Source organism: Aphelocoma coerulescens, chromosome 1 (assembly GCF_041296385.1).
Source record: "Aphelocoma coerulescens isolate FSJ_1873_10779 chromosome 1, UR_Acoe_1.0, whole genome shotgun sequence".
Classification (NCBI taxonomy): Eukaryota; Metazoa; Chordata; class Aves; order Passeriformes; family Corvidae; genus Aphelocoma; species Aphelocoma coerulescens.
Window position 1 is genome coordinate 100,670,149 of NC_091013.1, and position 23,411 is coordinate 100,693,559.

The following is a 23,411-nucleotide window of genomic DNA, read 5'->3' on the forward strand; positions in this document are numbered from 1 at the left end:
CTTGTGGCAGGGAGCGATAGAGCGGCGTCGACGGGTGCCTGGCGCCCGCCCAGGGCTATCCCACACGCTCCCGGATCCCGTTTCTCGCCACCCCGCCGGAAGGGGCGGGAACGGCCGGGCGGTGCCGGCGGCGGCGATTGGACGGAGGGCAGGGAGGGGGCGGAGCCCGGCGCGCGCGGCGCTCCCGGCGGCCCCTGCGCGCTCCCCGCCGCCGCATCGCCACGGCAACGGCGCGACCCGCGCGGGCTGTCATGGCGGCGCCCAGCGCGGCGGTGAGTGAGGGGCCCGGGCGGCTCCGCATCCTTCCCCCCGCCTGGCGCTGAGAGCCCGCTTCTCTCCTTTCCCCCTGCAGGAGCAGCGCTGGCTGCGGGCGGCTCGGGACTTCGCTCGCCGGGCGCTCCCGGCGCCGGACGGGCAGGAGCCAGCGGCGCTGGAGGCGGTGCTGCGGTGCCTGCGGAGCGCGAGCGGCGGGACGCTGCCGCTCGGCTACAGGTGACAGCGGGGCGGAGAGGACGGGACCGGGGGGGCCCGGTATCCCTGTGCGGCCCTCCCGGGAGCTCGGCATGACTCGTTCCTGCGCGATGCCCGTCCCGGAAGGCGGCTGTGGGAGGGATGTTGTCGAACAGGGGTAACCGCACGCGGTTTTTTGGCCTCGGTGCGCCCCCGGCCGCCCTTGCGGTGTGATTAAGCACCGTATGCACCTGTGTGCGGTAGGTAAAGAGTGTAACCAAAGTGGGGCATCTCGCCCAGAGCGAGCTGTCGCACTGTACAGCGTTTGCACGGCAGCGTCCCGGCTGCATCCAGCTGGCCCGATCAAGAGGAAGTTCCTGGGCATGGTCTCCGAACCTGTTGGCCAGCTGAGCTTAGCGTTCGAGTGTGCACTCTGACAAAGGGGGAATCTAGGATAACATGATCCATATTTTCATTGATAAAAGGCTTTTGGGTTCTCACCATCATAAAGAACATGCAGCTTCTTAAAAGATATGCATATTTCAGGGTTTGGTTTGCCCGGATCTGTTTCTCTCTTGCTCCAGCTTATGGTGGGAGAACGTCTATTAAAACCTCTGGCACAGCCGTTTTGGGGGGAAAAGGTCAACTGGAATTGATTAGGGATTTGTGACCTTTAATTAATCGTTAATAAATGCAGGTGGTCGATCTTTCATGCTGACTAAGCCTATTTCATTAAGCCACAATTTTTCTTGTGTATTTTATGACAATTAAACCAGAGTTTGGTTTATATTTAGGAGAATTCATAGAGAAGGTACTTGGTGTTTATCTCCTGTGAGGCCAGTAGTTTGTGAGCAGCGTGCTACATCCACAGCTAACCACCAAGCTCTGGAGCACGAGAAAAGAGCGTTTGCTTCTCTGTATGTGATAACCATGAGCCTGTGTCCTGCTGCAGTTCTGGTTTCTCCCAAAAAGCACTCAGCACATTTGACAAAAACACAAGCAGCACTGTATTCTCCTTGTGGATCATAGGTACCAGTATTATTCTAGTGGTGCTCTGTCTCTGAAGATGGAGCAGTTTCAGCTAACAGAATTTTCAACTAACCTCCTGTTCAGATTCGTGTGAAATACACAACATAAGTACCTGCATAAATTTATGTCTTTTGATTAATTTTTTTAAACCTAAATACTGTTTATTGCTGGTTTAGACCCATTACTCATCTAGACTAGTTTCTTGCTTTGAACTTCTGATCCCTGAACTAATCAAGTGAAACTCTTCAAATTCACACCCTTTGAAGTTGATTATGTCCTGCTACTGAGCAAGTGGGTGTTGTGAATAGAGCTCCAGTTTCACAACTTAAAATTGTCAGTGCAGCTTGCTGGAAACCAGTACCAAAATCACTAGCTGGAGAACAGTTTGGGTTGGCTTTTTCAGTGTTGATATTAGCATGGACAGAGGACTTGCATAATTCTCTAGCACAGAGAGCCAGGATGTAAAAAACAATGATGAGTGCTGCCATGATCATGGAAACACTGAAAAGGCTTAGAACCTACTGAGGAGGCTGCCTTGTTCACCCATGTTCTCCCATGGTCAGTCTGAGCATGATAGGTGTAAACTGTGGATGGCTTCAGATGTGGCTGATTTGATGTTACATCTCCTTCTCCCCCTGCTGCTGAAGTCAGAAGGGAGGGTGGAAAGATTCAGGGCTAGCTTGGCTCTGTTCTTATAAGTGAACACCCAGTCTAAGATTACTGGCTTGCTGTCTCTCAGCTTTGCATTTTGCAAGCTATCCACAGGACAGAATTCATTCCCAAACTGTTACAATTTTCATCTAGTTGTTCAAACTTGGTTTTACTATAGTTCAGCAATTTTAGCACCAAATGATGGATTTAGTCTGTATTTACCTGTCTTTGTTACAGATACGTGAGCTGTATTGAGCAATTGTTGAGGTTTTCTCACAGTGTCCCATTCAAACTAAAAATGTCTGAAATAGTAACTGTTCTCCTCCCTGTCTCCCTCCACATGCACTTGAAAACGTTTCATTTTATTCAGTCTCAATTATTATTCTTTTCAAGTTTTCTCCATGCCAGCTCAGTAGCAGAGCATGTCTGTTTTCAGAGAGGATGCTCAAGCAGGACAGATGTGTTGAGTGAGTTGAAAGCCAGACACCACTGATAAATGCTGTTGAATGAGTTGGTTCTTGCCATGACACATCATCAGACTGCACCAACACCCGAGGCTCTTCTGGCTTGGCCAAGCACTGTCCGCTGCAGGGATCGCTGTAATCCCCAAACTTTGCAGACTGAGTTCTTTGTACATGCTGCTATATTCTCCTTTTCCTTTTTTTTTTTCCCCCCAGTTTCATCTCCATCTCCGACCTACAGCATCAGCAGCACATACCGTGCTGCAGCCACCTGAGCTGGAGCACTAATGAATTTAAGGAATGGTCTTACCAAGGACAAGGTGCTTTACCCATGCAGAGCACTTTGCCAAGGACTTACCTGATCCTGGTTGGCTATTTAACAGATGAAAGGCAAGGAAACAAAGAAAAGTTGGTAGATGGTTGCCTATACGTGAAGGATAATACTGGGATAATTCCATGTGAGGTATGTCCTTGGTATGAGGGGTTCTGTGTTTATTCCTATTTCTGGGACAGTGTCACAAACCACCAGGGGCTTCAGGTGTTCTGCCGGAGTCCAGTGAAGGAAATAATGCATCTCAGTAGCAGGCAGGAAAACAGCAAGCTCACATCCTGGGCAGAGGATAGAACACGTGAAATGTGCCATTGCTGGGAGAAGAAATATTGAATGTACTGGCCTGGAAAAAAGAGGTAGCCAGTGCAGTTCTGTTAAATTCACCACAGTACAAGGTGGCCTGGGAAACCTCCCCCCTCTTGGCAGAATTCCAACTAGTGGAGCAGAAATAACTTTCTGGAGAGTTGTACTGGGTGTCAGTGAGGCATTGATGACATACTTTGAGGAAATAATAGCTTGCATGACAATTGACTTAAAACCTTCCTGAAGGTCATTGCAAGGGGAATTGAGATGACAAATAACCCCTACAGTGGTGATGACAGAGCACTGAAGTTGGGCTTTCAAAGGAGACAAAGTCTAGGGAAAAGTTGTATTGGTAAGAACTAACTGAAAACACAGGGGCAAAAGAAAGGAGGCAAGAATTTTAGAAAAATAGTCCGAAAATAACAGCCTTGCAGTGAATTAATTTTCGCCTTTCTGTGAGCTTGTGACTATAACCCAGGAAGTGCTAGCTGTAGAGCTCAGCATGTCAGTTCCAGATTTGCATCTGGAAGGACAGAAGTTTTCCATGCAAGGTGAGAGAGTGGGCAGAAAACACTGCTCTCATTTCGTAATGAAGCCCGGCAGTAGGACAAGAGTTTGCAATGTGCATGCAAGGGTGTATTAGTAATGAACATTGTAAGCAGTGCTGAGAAAACACACTGAAACTCATCTCAGACTTTTATCTCCTTACCTTTTGGTTTAGCTCTTGCACTTTGAACTGGAGTGGCTGGAGTCACTGTTTGTCTTCCCAAGCTGGTCATATATACCACAGACCGGCCAGAGTGCAGCAGGGTACTTGGAAATCCTGGTGGATCCACTGCCAGTAGGTGCCCCTAAGGAAGTACTTCACAGCATTCCAATCACCTCCCCAGTGTCAGCTGAGCCACTGCTCACCTCCAGGTAAACACCTACCGTGCCCAACTCCATCATAACACTGTTGCTCTGGCTTGGCAAGTAACATGAAAAGCACTTGGCTTAGAAAGAGACAAACTCTGTTTCTGCCACATGTGGAAGCATAGCAGTGAGTGGTGGAAGTAGAGTTATACAACAAAGCCACTTGTCTTTAATCATCTGTTTTCCAGCACTTCATTAGAAGTTTTTATTCCATATGAAAAATATATGAAAAAATATGAAAAAATAAGACCAATTTAAGTATTTCCAGATGTAATTTCATATTACAGAACAGTGTTGATTCAACTGTCATTGAGGCTAAAATTCATTCACTCTTTTGATTAGCACAATTTTTTTTTTATTTGAACATCCAGCGAACGAAAAATATAGCTGAAAGTAATCCTATATTATATTATGATGTTAATATGTGCCACTGGTCAGATTACTGAGATAAAAGTGCCAGTGAAATGTCAACTGGTAGAAGTAACTGCGCTTTAGTTTACAGTATGTGAAAATGAGCCAATGGAATTGCAAATCTTACTAAGTTGATAATTTCAAGTTGTGCTAGATCATGTTTTATCTTCTTGAGTAGAGAATTCTTGGTGTAATTTTATTACAATAAAATGTCACTAATCATGGTGCTTTAGTTTCTTTTTAGTTATCTTTGTTTTTATTGGATTTATCTGCTTGGAAGAAAGTAATTTTAAGCTTAAGTGTTTGATTTAGCTCAAGGAACCTTTCTAAACAAGAAAACTATTTCCATATTTCGGTATATGTTCTCAGACTTTTAACATAAAGCTCCTTTGTTATTGACTGATATCTGACCAATTTTCCATGTTACTACAAAAATGTTACAGTGAGGTGCTGGTTCTACTGTGTGTCTACTACTGGTTGGGTTTTTTCAAAGTCATATCTGTTTATATGTTTTGGAGTCAAGAATGTTTTTGTTTAGAGTAAGTGGGATGGTTATATTCAAGTCCAGCAGGAGCTGAAATGCAAATTACAAACATAAATTTGTTTGCAATTACTGTTTTTTTAAATGTTTTGAAACGTAGGTTTGAAACAACAAACAGAATTGATTCAAGAAATATCACCTCTCTTGCTTCTCATCTGCTTTCAGTTTTGCTGCTTTTTCACTCTGTGCCAAGTTTGTTAGAAAGGCTCCATTGTTGCTTTCAGGCCTCTTGTTTATAGGTTTAGAGCTTCCACAGTATCGTGTTCCATGGACCTACAAATCCAAGTTCTGTTTTCTGCAGAAGAATTGCTTGTGACTTTTTTTTCTTATCCTTTAGACCTACGATTAGCTTCTTGCTTGTGGTAAAGCTTTTTAAAACCTGGCTGTTGTCATGGAGCATGTGAATTTGTTCAAAGCAACCCTTCTGTCTTCAAATACTAAAACATCAAAGGAATTTAGTACAGAAAAGTTAAAGTACAAATTTTGTAGCCAAGTATTGTTTTGAAAACCTCTCTCAGAGATTGATCATATTACTTCGTTGGATCCATTATTCCCAGGAAGTGCATGCTGTGTATTTGTTTATTTTGCTTTTGAGATACTTTTGAGCTGTTCTTTCATCTCTGATTTCAGTTGCCTCTTCAATTGCTCTCTAGGATTCCATGTAAGAAAAGATCAAAGCTTACTCTAGCAGGGGAATTAACCAGACTCGGGCCTCTCCTTCGTGTTCACCACAAGACATTCTTCTTTCTGTTTCTGAAGTGCTTTGCCTCAGCTGCTTGTGTCCCTGTGCTGGTGCAAGTAAGTCCTTGGAATTTTGCTACAAATTCACTGTCTGGATCTGTGTATGTGCTAGTTGATTAATTCTTTGAAGCTTGCCCTTGATCTCCCAGTTTGATTTATATTCTTCCTTTTACTAGTGATACCTTTTTAATTGCACCCAGTGTACAATAGTCTTTGTAGGTAAGAAGTCTAGTTCTGTGCCCTGCAGAAGTGCAGTCCTTCTCCCTCATGCAGTTGCAGTGTCCGTGAATGTTTTGCAGATACAGCCCTTTTGCTAGGAGTGTGAGGCAATCCTCTGGGTGAGAAAAGGGTTTTTTGGGTGTGGTTTTGGGTGTGGGGTTATTGGGGTCAGGAAGAATTTTTTTTCACTGGAGTTGATGCTGATGTTGCTTTTGGTTTCTCTGCTCTAGAAACCAAGCCAGCTGGTGTGGCATCATGTCTTCCAGCTGGGTCACAGGTACACAATAACTGGCCTGAGTAAGTCCAGCCTGAAGAAATCTGGACAAACGATGTTTGTCACCAGTGTGTCTTCCTGCCTTCTGCCCTACTGTGCAGAGCAGGTGAGGGAGAAGCCACTGAAAAGTGCTTGGCAAGGAGAATCCACTCAGTCTTCTTTCCTTGAGACTGCTGAGGAGCTCAGTGGCTCCTTGGAGCTGGGGGCTGCAGAGGAGACGCCAAGATCAACCAAGGAGTCCAAGATCATCTCCTATGTGGTAAGGGTTTGTAGACTTAGCCTTCACCCACTCATGCACTGGGGTTTCAGCTCCTGGCCTGCAAGAAGCATTGTTTTCATCACGAGTTTATTTTCTTACTGCTCAGGCCTGTAAGTCTCTTATATTTTGGGACTCTCTGCACTCCTGTTACTTTCTGTTTGCTTTCTGTTTAGGGCTTTGTCACCAAAATACTCAATGTCCAAGCTGGTCTCTTTTTACTGGATAACCAAGTCTGCTTGTGCCTTGCTTACCAGCCACTGCTGAACTTTGCACAGGGACTCCGACCGGGAGCGTGCGTGGAGGTAAACAGAGACTTGCAAGTCATGAAGTATTCAGTGGAAAAGGCTCAAGCCCTGGGGATGGCTCGTGAGTGTGTGGGTCAACAGAAGGCTACAGGAACATCAACATTATTTCAGAAAGTATCTGGAAAAAAACTGGAGCTCTTACTGCCTGGGCTTAGTCATGAGACTTGATATGATTATTATCTGATTCCTCCCTCAACTGTGCTTGGTGCCTCAGGCCTGATTATAGACAATCCAGTAGAGTGAGAAAGGATTTAAGGTGGGGTGACAGTTTTGGGGAGTGGTGGCAGACTGGCTATCTCTTGTCTTACACTGGATGTCTGTGTATCCCAGCTCATCGATGTCCACCTCCTGCAGAAGCCTCTGGTGTCCTTCCCTTTCACTGTCCTTGGTGCTTGCCTGAGCAGCATGGTTGTGCTGAAGAGTTTTTCAAGGCTCAGCACCCCCTACCAGCCCCTGGCCTCTTCAGGAAATCTCTGCTTACAGCTGCTCTTCCGCTTCAATCTTGGAATGCCACTTTACCTCTGGCTGGTGAGCCTCCTGGAGATGTTTGAGGAGAGGTGAGGACAATTCTTCTGAAGTCAGGCTATGCCTAAATGTGCTTTTTAAGTTACCTGGGTGTCTTCTAGACTAAGGGATCACAAAATTACTGTGCTTGGATACTACAAGCAGCAAATGCTTCTGGTTTATAGGCCTAAGTAAGCCATTCAGCCACACTTCACATCATGTCCAGTTGCTTGTTACCTTGCAATTGCTCTTATGAGAAAATCATGTCCACTTTTCAGGTGCAGGTGAAGCTGCAGCACTTAAGAGCATTGTGCTCATGTAATCCTGCCTGGACTGTTTTGTCCTGAAATACAGAAGCACCACAGGGATGTCTGCCTGCCAGTGTGGTTTGCTTGGCAGATCAATGTGGGCACTGAGGCTGAAGGTGGGACCTGGTGCTACAACTAAATCACAACTGATGTAAAGACTCTTGTGTCCTGACTGTGCACAGAAGCAGCAGCAGCTGCTCAGCATATCACTTTGAGATATTCTGAGTGTTGCCAGGAGTGTGATCATTTGTTTGAGAGTCTCTGTCTTGGCAGATTTTCCCACCCGTGCTTAACTCCGAGTCTTCTACATGGCTTCCGACTCTCCCTGATGCTGCATTCTGTTTGCAGGACAGCTGTGGGCCAGTTTCTGGGTTTAATTTTGACTTCTGTTAGTGAAAATATTTGTCTTTGTCCTGGAGCAGTTATTATTGGTCACTGTAACTGCTGCCTTGGACTTTAAAATACATACATTTTATTCTCAGTCAAGTAGCATCTTCTAGAATGCTCAGTGTTCCTGTGCTATACTGGCACTGTGGAATTTTGACTATGCTTTCCAATAAAACAGCTTCAGTTTTGCCCTGGGAGTTATGCTAGCTCTAAGTTTCAGTTTTATTATCTTTTTCACTTTCTTTAAATGTGATTGCTAAGTCCTTCTACTGCTTAAAAATTATTCCAGTGAGTTAGTTGCTTTTTCCATTTGAATTCACTTTCTGTTATTAAGTAATATTTTGGCTGGCAGTGTGATCACTCCCAGACATTCAAAAGCAGTAAGCTAAACTTCTGAAATTGATTCTACATGAGGAAAATATTGGAATAAGAGGAAGAGTAGTCTGTGTTTGTTTCTGCCTTGTGATTTTTTGCATCCTGTGAAAGAAAGCCAAGTGTACCTTACATGAGTAATCATATCAAACCTAGCCAAAATGCATGGAGATCCATTTGTGTGACTTAGAGGGAGATTATCTTCACGTGGTTTGTTTTTCTGGCCATTTGAGTTTTGAGATTTTGCCAGTCTGTCCACTTCTGTGGAGTTTCCTGTTCTGTGTCTGCCCAACATAAATCTGCATTGACCTTAAATGTTCTATTTTTTAATCACTTCATGTTTTTTGTGTTCTCTTTAGTTCTTGTCCTACACAGCATATTCACTCATAACAAACAGAAAGAGTCCCTAACTTAGGTGCAAGACTCACTAAAATGCATGGACTTTTGCTTTTAATGGTCATAACTTTTTTTCAGGTTTTCTTGTTTCTTTGGGCACCATCGACTGCGTAGCTCTACACACCGAAACCCTGGAGCTGCTGAAAAGTTCCTTGTCCCCATTCTGCAAGCTATGGTGCCAGACAGCGAGGAAGCAAGAGATATTTATAATGAAATTCTAGCAAAAATACACCAGTGTCCCCTGCAGAAAGTGAGTAAATGTTCTGTGAGCTGTTTCCTGTTGGTGTGTTGGAAAGAAACTCAGCTGATTTGTTCTTTCTCTCTTTTGTTCATAGTATTTGACTCTGAACCCTCCATGCCAGGCCCCATCTCTGTCTACAGTTTGCCGTGTGGCAGAACAGAGGAGCTGGGAAGGCTTCAGTCCATCACAGCTGCTTTCCCCCTTGGAGGCACAGCATATGGGCACCCAGGAGCTGAATCGCAGACTGGCCTGGTCCTACTGCACACTCTCAGCAGGAAGTTTCCAGCCCCAACTGGTAAGTGCCTTGTTCCCTTTCCTGTCTGTGCCTTGAGAGCTCCTGGCTCTCACCATGCCTTCCAGCACCCTGTGCAGTGCATGCCCCTTCCTGCTCTTAGGGAATGACACTGCTTTTCTCACTGTGATGTGTCGAAAACAGACTGAATTTGAGCTGCTGCTACACACACTTTGATTTATGGCTTTCAAAGATAGGAGTTGTTTGATGCTCTTTGCAGCTTCCTTTCTGTTGTAGATACTTCTGGGTGTGCTGAGGGTCTCCTCCAGGACCAGTTCCCTCCAGCTGCAGGACAAGAGCAGTACGCTTCCCTGTGTGATCTCCCATAAGGATGGTAGCCCCTTTGCCCAGACAGCTCTCATAGGTATGTCCCACTAAACTGTATTTGAATGCTGAGCTTTTGCTCTTCTGCCTTCCAGCTTCAAAACGAGGAAGAGATGTGGTGTGGAGATGCTGAACTGTCACTGCCTGACCTCATGACTTTAAAATGAGGATATTGACCTTACTGGTTTTATGTTCTCTTTTTATTTAGCTCAGCTCTTTTCTCTGATGTGTTTGCAGGATCACTCTTGCAGGTGGAAAACTACCAGCTTGTAGTGGAGAGATTCCTTAAGACTGATTTTCCCTCCTGGGAACACCTGGAGAATCTGAAGCATGTGAGAGAGAAAAAAACTAGGTGAGTCTCTTTATTTAGTGTGCAGGTTAAATCATCACTTTCCAGTTCCATTAATATTTTGGATTATGGTAAGGCTTCTTACCAACATAGCATTTCAGTGCCAAAGCAACTGTTCTTTGCTATTTGCATAAAATGAGCTCTTTCTCAGCAACAAACCCACCATCTCCCTTTTGTTCAGAATACATGCAGCCTGGGAGCTGCCCTCCTCTTCACTCTTTCCCACTCTTTACTTGTGGGACACTCAGCTGAAGTGCTTTTCCCAGATAAACAGTTGTTTTGGACAACCATGTGTCAGGAGCAGGGAGTTTCACTGTTACCATTTGTCATTTCAGTGTCTATGTGCAGTTCTACTTTGAGGATGTTCAGGTTATCCATGCTGCTGAAGGACAAATCCAGAAAGGCCTTAGGAGTGGAAACAGCTCCTCTTTGAGGAAGAAGAAAGATGGCAGCACAACATATGGGCTGGAAACCCCAGAGGCAAAAATGCTGAAATTGGAGGATCCCAAGGCAGATACTGGCAGAGATGAGAACTGTCAGGGGGGCCAGAGCAGCACCAGAACAACGAGCTGTGTATCTCACCTGTTCTTGGTTACCCAGAAAGAGGGCCTCATGTCACGCAATTACCAGCTGCCTGGAGAAGAAGCTAAAGAAGCACAGCTGAAGGAGCTGCAGCGCAGTTTCCAAGCCACAGTGCTGTGGCTGGGCAGACCATGTCTCTGGGGCCACCCCAGAGAAATTGGGAATCTACCAGAGCTGGAGGGGACTGGCTGTAATGGAGAAGAGGGCGTGACACAGCAAGAAGTGAGGCAGTTTTGGGGTGTAGTTTGATAAGTCTGGGAGCTGGCTCCTCAGCGAGCCTGTGTAGTAATTCAGTATCGCTGGGGAAGTGATTTTTGTGTTGGGTACAGTTGTGTGTTTGTGCAGGCAAATTCCTTCTTATACCCAGAGGAAGTTCCATCTCCTCTCTGTCACCTTCCTGTAAATGCATCTGCCTTCTCTTGCTCTTGGTGGTGCTAACTCTGCTTCTCAATCAAGACATCCTCTGGGTGGGGCTTCCTTTCTTTTTGCTGTATTTTTCATTCCATACCTAACAGTTCTCATTACCTTCTCTCTCTCTCTCTCTCTCTTCTCCCTTCCCCCACCAGGCACTGCTACTCTTCATGGGAAAGTCTCTGCGATGGTTCCCATTCCTGCATGTGGATGGACTGTATCGCTTCATTGTGCCCTGCTGCTCGGTAAGAGAGAAGTTGTCACGCTGCTCTCTCTTGGAGACTTGTGCTGAACTGCATGTGGGAGTTGAGGAGTCAGAGGGTGACTAAGCTGTTTCCAAGGCTTGGAATTTCCTTCTGTCTTGCCAAGAAACTGCTTATGTTCTGTGTTTGATTAAAATTCTCAGAGCTCTGAGTTTAGTGGAATTTTTTTTTTTGTTCTGTAAACCATTGTTCTTTGCCTTTTCCCTATATAACTTCAATCTCCTTCCTTCTAATAGTCTTCTCTCTTGCCTTATCACTCTTATCTCAGGACTTGGAAGTGTTTGACAAGCTCTGTTTTCCACCTGTGCCAGCAACATTTCTGAACAGGCCATCCTGCCCCCTGTGCCTGCCTGTCCAAGATAGCTGGTACTTACAGCATGAGACCTGGATCTCCTGTCTGCCTGAGCGCCAGGTATGCAGTGCCTTATTGCCTGGGGCTTTTGCAGGCTACGTGTAGATCTCTCCAGAACTAGTTAGAAAATTATCAATACAGAGTATCTTGTTGATGAGGCTGTTCTGCTCTAAGTTCAATCAGAGGCTGCTGCTGGGCTTCACACTTTCCTGCTTCAAAATTCATCTGGAGAAGGAAGCATGAGTTGCTTGACCTAGCTCTGAGTGTGCATAGCTTGTCTTTTGTGCTCTGCCTGAGGATGCCTGTAAACTGCAACCTGTCTGAGGCTGTGTCTCCCTCACTTCCAGCTGACAGCTGTGTCAGTGCTGACAGGCATGGACCAGAGGACTTCCTCCATTCCAGAAGTGCTTAGCAGCAGGTATGTTGGTCTACCCCAAATTACAAGTGACTGTGTCTTAGGGAACGGCTCTATGTTAACTTTTATTGGGAGCAGTGCTATATTAAACTATATTATATGAAATATCCACCCTAGGAATATGGTTTGGAAATCTGCCTGTGTGCAAGTAGTCCAGACTTCTCCCATCCTGGTTATCAAAGCTTAAAGGGATTGTAGGTGACAAGACTGCAAAATGGTGTCTAGAAGATGGTTCAGCTATTGCTGGTGTGGACTAGGTCCCAAAGGTGTCTGCCAAAGTGGAAAGAAGCACAGCAAGGAAAATGAGACAATGTATGATTTTTTTGTTTTTAGATTGCTTTAGCATACTTTGCTCAAACAAATACTAAGGTTAGAAGCTTTTCTGTTCAAAGCATGTTTAATCTGGAGTGATATGCATGTACACTGGCATTTTCACCAGTGTCTTATGATAAACTGTTTCCTTTGCTTGGCTTCTTTCTCTAATTCAGAAAAACAATTAGGAGTTTAGCAGACAGGAAGGCTGTAATGCCTCACCCTTCTTCTTCACTGCTGAGCCTGAAGCAGCAGAAAGCAAGGTAAACGGGCCTCTTGTCCCTGGGAGGGGTAGGCTGCAGCAAGCTGCCCTCAGTCCAGTAGCTCAGGTGCTCAAGAGTAGGTTCCCCAAAACTGGTCTTAACCAACAGTGTTCTACTTTGTGGCAATCTTGAAGTCAGGCCTTCTTCTACTCCCTTTGTTTCAGGCAGGACAAAAATCCTGGTCTGCTCTCAGTTTCACAGGTTCCCTTGTTTCTTTCTGTGGTGAGGTCATGGAGAGGACCTTGTGTGCCTCTCCCAAGAATGAGAAGCCACCTGTGACTGCTGGCCTTCCAAAGCAGAAAGGTAAGATTGTGGCAGCCTGTCGAGAAGCAACAGATTGGTTCTTGATTCTTTCTGTTTCAAAGAGCCAATGGACTTGGCTAACTGTGCTGCTGTGTCTGGGAATAGTGGAAGTATGCCAGGATGTTGCATCCTGTTGCATGTCAAAGGGCTAGGAAACTGCACACTGCATATGTGGAGATGGGAATGCAGTACCTGGAAAATCTGGGAGGTGGGGCAGTGATATCCTCATTGTGATGGGAGGAAAAACCCCTCTAGCAGGCCCAGCTCAGTGACAGGCCATGCTGTCTGTGTGAGTGAGCTCATGGTTTGTGGTTCTGTGCCTCCTCAGGGACTCTGCTGTCCAGGGATCACAGCGTGAAGCTCAGTGTCTCAGCTGCTCCAGGCTCCCCTGTTGTGATGGACGTTTACATTACTGCCACCTACCTGCAGCATCTCTGGGGTTTGCTACCTGGAGCCAAGATCCTCTTCCAGAATTTGGAACGCAAGATCTCAAGGTCCTCCTGTCTTTAGAGCCCTGATCCTGTCTCTGATCTCTCTTGCTGTCTTTGAAACCATCTCTTCATCTGACCTCCCATGTGGACTTTCCTCATCCCTTGTCCACACTTCGTGTCTCCCAATTCCTTACCATAAATTATTTTCCTACCATGTTACAAATGCAGCTCAGCCCAGTCATCCCAAGAAAACTGAGTGTTTGGTTTCTGTGAGCTCTTTCTGATGTCTGCTCTTTCATATTGCAGATTCCATAATGTTTATTGCACATACATTGCCTCCAGCTGTGTGAGCATTGTATCTCTGCCAGCTTCTCACCTACCTTTTCCTTCTAGGTAAGTGTTGGGTCTATTCTCATCTTACAGTGTCCCAAGAAAGGCTTCTGTGTTCCAAGCTTCTCAAATTCCTATTTCTTCTAGTCCTGCAGGAGAATCCTCATCCCCCTCACTAGTATTTCTATCCAGCTTGAGATCTCAGCTGCAAAACCTGCTCCAGGCCCGGATTTTATGCCACTTGTCCTGTGTACTGACTGTGTGCCTGCAGTGGGTTTGCTCACTTTGCAGCTGCATCTTCAAGGAGGTATTCAAGCTTCCACAAAGATAATTTGTGAGAGGTCTTGCATATTTTTTACCCTCACACATCCTTTGCTACCATGTAAAAGAAGTGAGAGTTCCTATCTCAATTACAGACCCTCTTTTCCAGTGTCTGAGAAGGACTTGCATATTAGAAAGGGACCAAAGTGATAACTGAGTAGAAGTATGTATCTTATGCCAGGCAGACTGGCAGGTAGGACTCGGAGTGAAGTGAGGACACTGAAGAGGAAAATCCTCCTCTGTTAATGCTCTGCTCTTCCCATGTTCACTGCTATTGGGGTTCAGCACCTTGCAGCAGGTGATTTTTCTCCCCATATAAACTTTTTCCAGGACATTCCTTGGAAATGCAGTGAAATTCTTTACACCTTTGCATACTTAATTAGGAAAGGGTTAAAATAAGCAGTGGCCCTTCCCTTTCTCACACCACCCATACATAGCTGTAGTTTTATTCTTCCTTCAGGGGAGATGCACCCGACACAATCCTCCATGTCCATCACAAACAGGAGTGAGGCAAGCCAGTGCACGGTAAGTGCTGTAGGGATTGGGTGTGGGAGGAGGGAACAAATTACACCACAAACAGGAGGGGGAAGATCATATCAAGGATGGGATGTGGACAGAACAGCAAAGATGGAGTTATCACATCTTCTGAGATGTGAACAAACTCTCCTGAGATCTGTTGTCAGGGCTGTGACCATTGTTAGGGAGCCAGGCACTGTCCTGCCCTCCCTCTGATCCCAGCCTTCCTGCTCTCTGCACAGGGTGCTGGTGGAGGATGGAACAGGTGAAGCTGTTGTGCTGTGCAGGAATGAACATGTGGCAGCAGTGCTGGGCCTGAGCCTTCTCGAGTGGGAAGCTGTGCAGAACTGTGTGCAGAGCAGGGGCAGCGTGTGCATTCAGCATGGGGAAGCTCCTGGCACAGGGGTGAGTGGGTTATTCCAGCAGCAATTGCAGTGTGGTGGGCTCAAGTCTTGGCTGGACAGGATTTCCCTTTGCTCTGGGTCTTCCAGAGCTTCCCTGCCTCCCTCTGAACACCCCCTGGCAACACACTCTTTCCTTCCTCAGTGTCTAGAGGAACCTGAGGATCTCGTTGCTTGCTACCTAAGGAGTCTGTGCAGGAGTCCTCTCATATGTCGCCCTATCCTGTTGGATTTCAGTCTAGACAGGAAGCCCTCCAAGATCCTGCAGCCTGGTAAGCAAGTACTGCTGCTTTTCCTAATATTTGGTGTGGGAAGGAAGGAAGGAGGCATCTCACCAGGCTGGGGAAGGAGAGCTGCCTTCACTGCCCACAAAGCAAGATCTTTGAAGGATTTTCCTGGAATTCTGAATTCTGTAGTGTAGAACTAAGTTGTGTCTTAGTAGATCCATGGTTACGAAAATAGAGAATATTACAGAAATGACTAAAACAACATACATTAATTTTTCTACTTCACACAGAAACATAAAGCTGTTTTGAGAAAGATTCCCAGTCCTTGTCTGGGACAAGAATCTGATCAGCCAGAGTTATTGTGCAGACCTCTCAAATCAAGTGGGTTTTTACTTTAGACAGGACAGCACATAGGGTCAATACTAGGCCTGGAAATCCTCATCTGCAAATCAGCACTGAAGTGTTTTGAATTCATGAATGCTGAGGTTCCGAGCTCATGCTGCCACAACTGTGCAGTTGCTGTGTTAAGGGGGCATTCTTCACACCAGTTCTTCACACTGTTTGCACAAGTACCTAGTTGCTTAAATTTGACACCAGGTGCTGCAGGGGTTTATTTGCTAAGCCCACAAGAGGATGCTCTGCATGGAGACTGTTTCTGGCGCTCATGTACGCTGTTCATAAAGGCAGGTTGCTGATACTGATAGAGGATACAATACTCAGTGCATCAGCTCTGTGAGCAGCACATAGTTCACAGTGTTTCACAGTGTAGAATGTCTGTTTCCTCCAAGTTGGAGGGATGCTGGAAAAATGCATTAATCTGCCTACATCCTGGAATCATTCATCATGCTGTGCTTTGAGGTTTAGCAGATGCCAAGCAGCTGCTGCAAGGCCTTCTCTTGTTGGGGTCTCCCCCCTTCCCCCCCCCATGTAGCCCTGGGAGAGGGGCCCTGAGGGCACAGACACACGGAGTTTCCCTCCCCCTGGTCAGCCTCGTTCCCCATTGGTTGGTTTGTGTTCCCCTGCGCGGGCAAAAAAGGACCCTCGGGTCCCGTGATTGAGCAGTTCCTCGGCAGAGCCCGGCCATGCGGCTGGAGAAATAAACATCTCTGAAACATCTAGCAAGAATCGGTCCATAGATATTTCTTTTCCACGGGACTCCTGGTTTGATATAGGCGTGTTACAGTATCCACACTGTAATATTCTCTCTCCCAGCAACTTCTGCAGCTGTGTGCTAGAGCTGAGCCAGAGCCCTGTGCTGACTTGTTACCCCTTGTATCTTTCCCCTGCAGCTCCCCTGCAGCTGCGGAATTTTCGCTGTGGTGAAGTGGAGTTCGTGTCACAAGTGGGGCCTCGTCCGAGCCTGCTGTGCCTGAAGGTGGAGGAAGTGGGACAAGATGCCTTACGCTACCTGAACAGCCAGAGGATGAGGAGGACATCCAGTTCCTGCTGAGTGGGAGCCACTGCTTAATATCTCTCCCAATGGGAGAGGAATTATGGACATACCTACTGGGAGCGGGAGCTTTTAAAATCTCCTTTCCAGTGGGAGCACGAGCCTGTGAGCACAGGGTGCAGCGCGCAGACAAGCAGCTGCTGTGACTTGCAGAATTCCTGAATGGTCACTGTGGGCCATTGTTGACCAGTGATACTGGGCTCCATTTTGGAAGAGAGATGTTCAGTGCTCCCTATGTGACAGCTATTGCCTTGGGCCTGGGACACACAATGTGTGCATTTTGTGTGGTAGTATCTACTAAATAAAGCTATTAAAATATTACTTAAAGAACACCGTATCTGTTTCAGTATCTATTTTAGTATTGAGGTGACCATTGTTTGCTATATGGTGACCATTAACAAAACTATACAGTTCCCACAGGATATGGTCTTCTTAACCTAAGTGAAATTATTAAAATTACACTTTAAAAGCATCTCCTTCAAGAAGGAAAGTGAGTAAGTTGCTGTTTGGAGATCATGATACTAAATGACAAGATTATTTGGGCATTGTTTTGCAGTTTATGAACAGCCACCTGAACATTTGGTGGGGCTGGTAAGAAGAGGCATGCACTGAGCTGTGATACAGGCACTGGGTTTATTGAGGGGTGAAGTATCTTCCCCCTCAAGGCCTACTGTCCACTTCTGAGACCAAAAGTGTGAGTGGCACAAGACCTGACACATGCCACCATTCAATAAAGTTCTGAGACTCCATCCTAAAAGGTTGCCAAAATAGCTTAAAGCAGAGGTCTCTGCAAGTTCTGCTGTGACAACCTTTTTTTCTGTAGGTGCTCTCTGCAAAACTAAATTAAAGATTTAGTAAAGATTTTACTAAAGCTTACTCTCCGCCCTCCAGAAAGAAAAGAAAACAAAACCCCAAAATAAATTATCTCAGCCTGAGGAAAATGTTGACTGTAAGTGATGAGACAAAGAGATCAAATCTGACTAAAAAGTGCAACTGAAAGTACTCCTAAGATATAACTAACAGGCAGTGCTACAAAAATAGATAGGAAGTGCCAGATAACAGCTATTTTAAAAAAACCAAAATTTGGCTCTATAGTGATATCTGGATTTAATAACTTTGCTTTTGAATTTGAACTTTCCAGTAGTATCTTACTAATCTCCTTTTCCTTCTCATTCTGTATGTTAGTTTTCTGTCTGCTGTCTACTTATCTGTTCCTCTTTTATTTCACATTACAAATGCAATCATCACTCCTCATCCAGGACTTTAGATGTGGTCTGCCTTTGCCAGGATATTCCAAGCCTGTTGGCAGTTTTCTAACCCATTGCTGTTCTGCCTTTCACATATTTTTCAGACAGGGAGTTTGATTTTAGCATTCCAAGAAGATGGAGGAGATTAACTGGCTCTCTTATTTACAATTTTGTTAGTACAGTCAGAGAATCACAAGCTAAGAGATGGGTGAATCAAATCTGTTTGGGGGAGTTAAGATTTGCTTGCTTTTAGTATTCTGAAGGAGCAGTTCTCAGCTGTATTGCGGGAAACCCTTTTCCTGTTTGTGTCTGAACTTCTGCCCATGGTCAGAGTTCTGGTCACTGTGTTAGATCAGACAAGGGAACTTAACTTGTCCTGCAATCAGAACTTTTCCTTTACGCAATTCTTATCACATTCCTTGTGAAGCCAAACAAAGTATCCTGTTGTTGGTGTGGGTAAGAAATAATAACACAAGAGAAATCATCTAACTTCATGTTTGTGCTACTGTGTGCTCTGGAACTGGCAGGAACTCTTAAAGTTCTCAGCCCCAGAGGGAGGAAAGCCTGAAGAGAGTCCTGCCACCAATGTACCTGTAATAACTGTTCTGTGTGGAAAGACAGAGGTGTTCCCTTTAGCTGGTTTTCTTTAGCTTTCCCTTTCACCAGTTCACCTCCAGGTCCTACCACCCAAAGCCAAGGCCGATGAATGCTAAAGGCAAGTGTCCTGTGCTTTGGCTGTGTACAGCCCTCCTTATTCCAGGTCTGCAGGGGATTGCTCAGGCTGGCAGCTCCCTCTAGCCATGTTCAAGGTGTCTGTAAGTATTTACTGCAGACACTGCACTGTACTGTGGATTTGTCTGAATAAAGTGGGAGCAAGCAATGCTTGTACTGCAGCCAGTCTCGTGAGCAGGGAGAAAGCCCGTGCTGCCTTGCAGCCATAAACCATACCCCAGGTCCAGAGGGTGCACAGGAAAGAGAACCAGGGGATAAGTAAGAGCTGACAGCTGATGGTGCAAGAGAAGGATCTCTAAGGTTGCAGAAAGTGATGGGAGAAGCCATCAGGGAGCCTGTGGGAGGGACAAACCATGTATCCCACCTAAAGGTGGGGATGGGGGAAGGATGGGCAGAGGGGAAAGACACATTCTCTCATTCTGGCAGGCTTGAGATAGGTCTGCTGCTGTAGCCAAACTCAGCAAGAGGGTCTACATATATTGAACATATATGCTTATGAGTTTCTCTTTTCAAGCTTACCTCTAGGTCCAGTAGAGTTTCCAATTCCTTTATAGAGGCTTTATATTGACAGCAGGTACAAGGAAAGCAGAAGCATCCAGTGACAGGCCGGAAATGAGGATGACACTGACTCTGCATTCAGGTTCACCAGCTGCAAGCTGGTCACCTTTGTAATGCTGAAATCTGTAGCAGAAAAACAGTGAGAGGCTACCAGAACAGGAACATAGCAGGGAAGGCAAATAAAGTGTGTGTATTTATTCCTTCCCATTTTTCTGAATATGGAAGAAGATAGACCCTGCTTCTTGTACCAGAGACCGATAGCCATGAAGTCCTGGCTGTAGAAGCATTATGACCCCTCTCATGTAGAACAGCAGAAAATACTCAGGACCTTTGGAAAGTTTGATTTTCAGTGAGTAAAACAAAGGGATTGGGCTAGAGTCAGAGGCATTGCCATTAATTACAGCTAAAGGGGCCTGTTGGTTTGGTACTCAACTAGGATCTAAGCTGAACTGCTAAAGAATGTGTCAAAAGATGTGGGGTTTGGTTGGTTGGTTTGGTTTTGGCTAACATTCCAAAGTAATACACACTCCTTTGAAGCGTGTCCCTCCTTCTGGTCCCCTGACAGTTCTGTCCCCATGCCAAGGTGACAGTCAATACCATGGGAAGCATATGAAGTAGCAGGACCAAACACAGACCCTTTCCTCCATCCCAGGGACAGAGGGAGAAGTGGTTGGATTAGCCATGCTTTCAGTCCCTTTCTTGACTGACGAGGTGCTGGAGGAACCCCCGGGTGCACCAGGAACACTGTTTCAACTCCTCTCCCCCATGCCTGTGGTCTCTGGGTGATGCTGAACCCTACCTGTCACTCTGATGTTGCCCATAGCCTTGGCAATGCTGTTTTCAATCATGCAGGTGTAGGTGGCATTAGCAGTGACGTTGTGCAGGAGGGAAACCACCCTCACAGTGATGTTTTCAGGGTTCAGCTCGTAGCTGGTGTTGGCAGCGTGGGGCAGGTGTTCCCCGGTGTCACCGTAGGCCGTCCAGCACACGGCAGGGCGAGGGAACCAGCGCGGGGCTGTGCACTGCAGCGTGTCCCCACGGCTGCTGCTCTCCACCTGCACCATGGGGATGCTGAAGGCTTTGGGAGGGAAAACAGGGAGAGAGTCAAAACAAGGCAAGTGATAGGAACTGGGCATGAAATACCCAACTGCTCCTGCCACTCCCAGGTATTTCTATGCTTAGGCTGCTTAGCGTCACAGCACTGCCTGTAGCCAAGCCAAAAACAGGCTCAGACAGAGCTCTGTACAGGCTGGGCCATGGGAGGATGACCACAGGGGATCTAAGGACTCCTAGGACACAGCAGTCTGGCTTGACAGGATTTGCTGAGGTCCTGGCACAGCTTTAGTGTCTTTTAGTTTGTCTTAATAACAGGGGAAAGATTATTCACCCCCTCCACGCACTGAGAAGGGGGCCTGACCAACACCTACAGCTTCACAGAACTGCAGAATTGTTAAGGTTGGAAGAGGCCTTTAAGATCAAGTCCAACTGTTAACCCAGCACTAAGTCCACCACTATCCCATAACCATAAATGTGCACATTTTAAATCTCTAGGGATAGCAGATAATTCCACCACCTCCCTGGGCAGCCTGTTCCAGGGCTTGATAACCCTTTCCATGAACAAATTTTTCTTAATATTAAATATAAACTTCCCCTGGTGCAACTTGAGGCCATTTCCTCTCCTGAGCAATCCCCTGCAGACCTGGAATAAGGAGGGCTGTACACAGCCAAAGCACAGGACACTTGCCTTTAGCATTCATCGGCCTTGGCTTTGGGTAGTAGGATCTGGAGGTGAACTGGTGAAAGGGAAAGCTAAAGAAAACCAGCTAAAGGGAACATCTCTGTCTTTCCACACAGAACAGTTATTACAGCTACATTGGAAATAAAACCCATTACAGCATTTCACATGTTCTTTCTAATGCCTTTTCAGTGTGGATTACTTTAAACATTCAATCAAGCAACACAAAAACAGGCAGATCCACAAGATTTCAAGGAGGGGTAGGGGACCAAGTCCCCATGGAATATTTGCAACCCTCAGGCTTGAGCCAAAACCCTTTTTCACTAGGAGAGGTCTGAGGGCTTTTTCTCGCCCAGTTTGAGCTGCAGGGCAGCAATTCTGGCCACAGGGATGAGAGGGAGGGTGCAAAGACTGCAGTCTGGAGGAGACCCTCAAGTGGTTCAACCATCAGACTCAACATGAGGTGACCCCTTGGGAGGTGAATTGTTATTGCAGCCAAATTCATCTCACTGGAAGAGGCTGAAGGTCAGGTCGTTTCCAGATCTCCCCTGGAGGACTGACTCTTGTAAATATGTAGTATTTCAGATAACTATGATATCAGAGGCTTGTTGCCTTGATAGTAATTTTTAAAAACTGAATACTTTGGAAAAACAGAGAACAATATATTAAATACACTACAATTTTTACTATGCAGCACTTCTGGCTGGAGATACATCCTAATTCTAGTGAGAAAAAGCTACTATGTTATCAAAATTATAACCTTTTCTGGAACAATGGTGTCAAAAGAGTGGGTAAGGCCGTAAATATCCCTGTAAAAGCCAGGAAAATACCCTACTCAGGGGTGCAGCACCATCATAAGCACAGGTAGGTTCAACCAAGCTGCACTAGCACGTATTTTGCAGCAGGATTTTGTTCCTTGTAGCCCTCACCTCCTGTCCTGTACCGCAGCACCGCTGCCCCGCTCCCTCTGGCCGTGACGACAGAGCACCGGTAGGTGCCAGCATCGGAGAGTTGCACATCCCTCAGCTCCAGGGAAGCATTCCCGCCGATCACCTGGTCTGCAAACATGGCTGTGCGGCCCTGAAACGACGGATCTTGCTCTTGCAGGTGATCCTTTCCACCTTTAAACTCGTGAACCAGCCCAGCCACCCCCTCCTTGGCCCACTGGATTGCTATGCTGTCCATCCGGATGTCAGGCTCGAAAGTGCAGCCCAGGATGCTGCGCTGGCCAATGTTCCCTGCAGACGTCAGCGCTGTCACACTGATGGAGTGTTTTCCTGCAAGGAGAGAGCAAGGAGGCTGGAGAAAGGGGAGGCAGCAAGTCTGGAGAAAGGCCAGACTGCCCTGTGGCTGTCATGGGCCAAGCCTGAGGTTGAACAGGCACTGGCACACGGCAAGGCCACCAATGGCAGCTACCAGTGCTGCTAGCAAAGGTCATCTCCCATGGGTTGTACACCAAGATAAAGCACAGGAATATTTCTTTACCAAAAGAGTGCTTCAAAAAGTAGCTGTTCTTAGTTGTTTGAGAAGAATTCATGTGGTATTTTCTTGTTTACTTATATGTATCAGGGATTTTTCTCTTTGCAGCTGCCAGAAGAGCATGATTTTTGTGTCTTTTCTTAGTCAGGACCTCCCTCCCTTTATGCAAAATAAATGTGATTGCAAGGCATAATGCTGGCAGAGAAACAGCAGCTCTTTCCCTGTTACTGAAATCCAAACATTTTTTTTCATTTAAGAAAAGTCAGCATTTCAAATCCTAAGCTGCGAGAATTCCCAGAGCCAGGTCCTCTTTCCCATGCAGCCCTTCCCTACCTATACTCACTCAGCACATGCCAAGGAGGCTACATTTTGGACAACACCAAAGCAACACATTTTTGTTGCCTCTGAGGGAACTGTAGAAGGTTCCCTTTGTTACAGGGTGGTAGGTAGCACTTCCACACATGATCACACCTCAGCCTGTGTGCAGGATGGACACATGGAGGCAGAGGCAGGGTAGAAATTCATCACCTCACCAGTAAGAGCAAGAAATCTGAGCAGTCACATACCTGAGACACCAAAACCAATGATCAGGGCAATCACTGCAGCCAGGATGATAATGACTGTAGTCATGCTGTTGGGGAAAAAGGGAAGGACAACATTACCACACAGCCCACATGCTTCACACGCCATGTCTGCATTGCAGAGTCATCTGCAGGAAGGAGGTGCAGGCAGGTGAGCCACAGACCCCAAATATGGCAGAGGGGTGGAGCACATGACCACAGTGGTGACAAACATTCAGGTGAGCAGCACTTGCCATCAACAGTGGGGGACCATGTGGCAGGAGACCCAGGCTTTACCTTCGAGAGCAGGCAGCTGGCCCCAGTGGAGGATGCTCCTCTCTGCATTCCCTGGTGCATAGGCAAGTCAGGCAGTCCCTGCTGGTGCTTGCAAGGGACCAAAGAGTGAGCAGAGCAGAGTGGCCCCTGACCCCAGGAGACACCAGGTACAAGGCAGGGAATGTGC

General features: G+C 46.4%; 2 protein-coding genes across 2 annotated transcripts; one reads left to right on the forward strand and one right to left on the reverse strand.

Moving 5' to 3' along the window:
- Positions 1-210: 210 nt before the first annotated feature.
- On the forward strand, positions 211-16,967 carry CTC1 (CST telomere replication complex component 1). Its single transcript, XM_069021331.1, has 24 exons — positions 211-272; positions 353-492; positions 2,808-3,054; positions 3,947-4,143; positions 5,743-5,887; positions 6,280-6,582; positions 6,756-6,884; positions 7,218-7,444; positions 8,933-9,104; positions 9,190-9,390; positions 9,625-9,751; positions 9,949-10,063; positions 10,396-10,864; positions 11,209-11,298; positions 11,585-11,728; positions 12,016-12,086; positions 12,852-12,961; positions 13,290-13,455; positions 13,699-13,785; positions 13,870-14,029; positions 14,504-14,568; positions 14,802-14,964; positions 15,106-15,232; positions 16,477-16,967. Exons 1-24 carry the CDS (start codon positions 252-254, stop codon positions 16,635-16,637), a joined length of 3,837 nt encoding a protein of 1,278 aa, XP_068877432.1. The 5' UTR covers positions 211-251; the 3' UTR covers positions 16,638-16,967.
- VTCN1 (V-set domain containing T cell activation inhibitor 1) lies at positions 9,947-23,078 on the reverse strand. The gene is made up of 5 exons (XM_069021343.1): positions 22,955-23,078; positions 21,839-22,186; positions 19,974-20,252; positions 19,136-19,297; positions 9,947-10,034 (listed from the first exon to the last, which is right to left on the reverse strand). The coding sequence occupies exons 1-4, from the start codon at positions 23,076-23,078 to the stop codon at positions 19,176-19,178; spliced, it is 873 nt and encodes a 290-aa protein (XP_068877444.1). The 3' UTR covers positions 9,947-10,034; positions 19,136-19,175.
- Between the last annotated feature and the right edge of the window lie 333 nt (positions 23,079-23,411).

Bases quoted from the DNA above. Each gene is read 5' to 3' on its own strand.
- CTC1 (XM_069021331.1), top strand. From the start codon at position 252: ATGGCGGCGCCCAGCGCGGCG. The intron at 11,729-12,015 runs GTATGCAGTGCC...CCTCACTTCCAG, and splicing joins CCTGTCTGCCTGAGCGCCAG to CTGACAGCTGTGTCAGTGCT. The intron at 12,087-12,851 runs GTATGTTGGTCT...GTCTGCTCTCAG, and splicing joins CCAGAAGTGCTTAGCAGCAG to TTTCACAGGTTCCCTTGTTT.
- VTCN1 (XM_069021343.1), bottom strand. From the start codon at position 23,078: ATGGCGTGTGAAGCATGTGGGCTGTGTGGTAATGTTGTCCTTCCCTTT. The intron at 22,187-22,954 runs GTATGTGACTGC...CTCTCCTTGCAG, and splicing joins CATTGGTTTTGGTGTCTCAG to GAAAACACTCCATCAGTGTG. The intron at 19,298-19,973 runs GTAGGGTTCAGC...TTTCTGCTACAG, and splicing joins GGGCAACATCAGAGTGACAG to ATTTCAGCATTACAAAGGTG.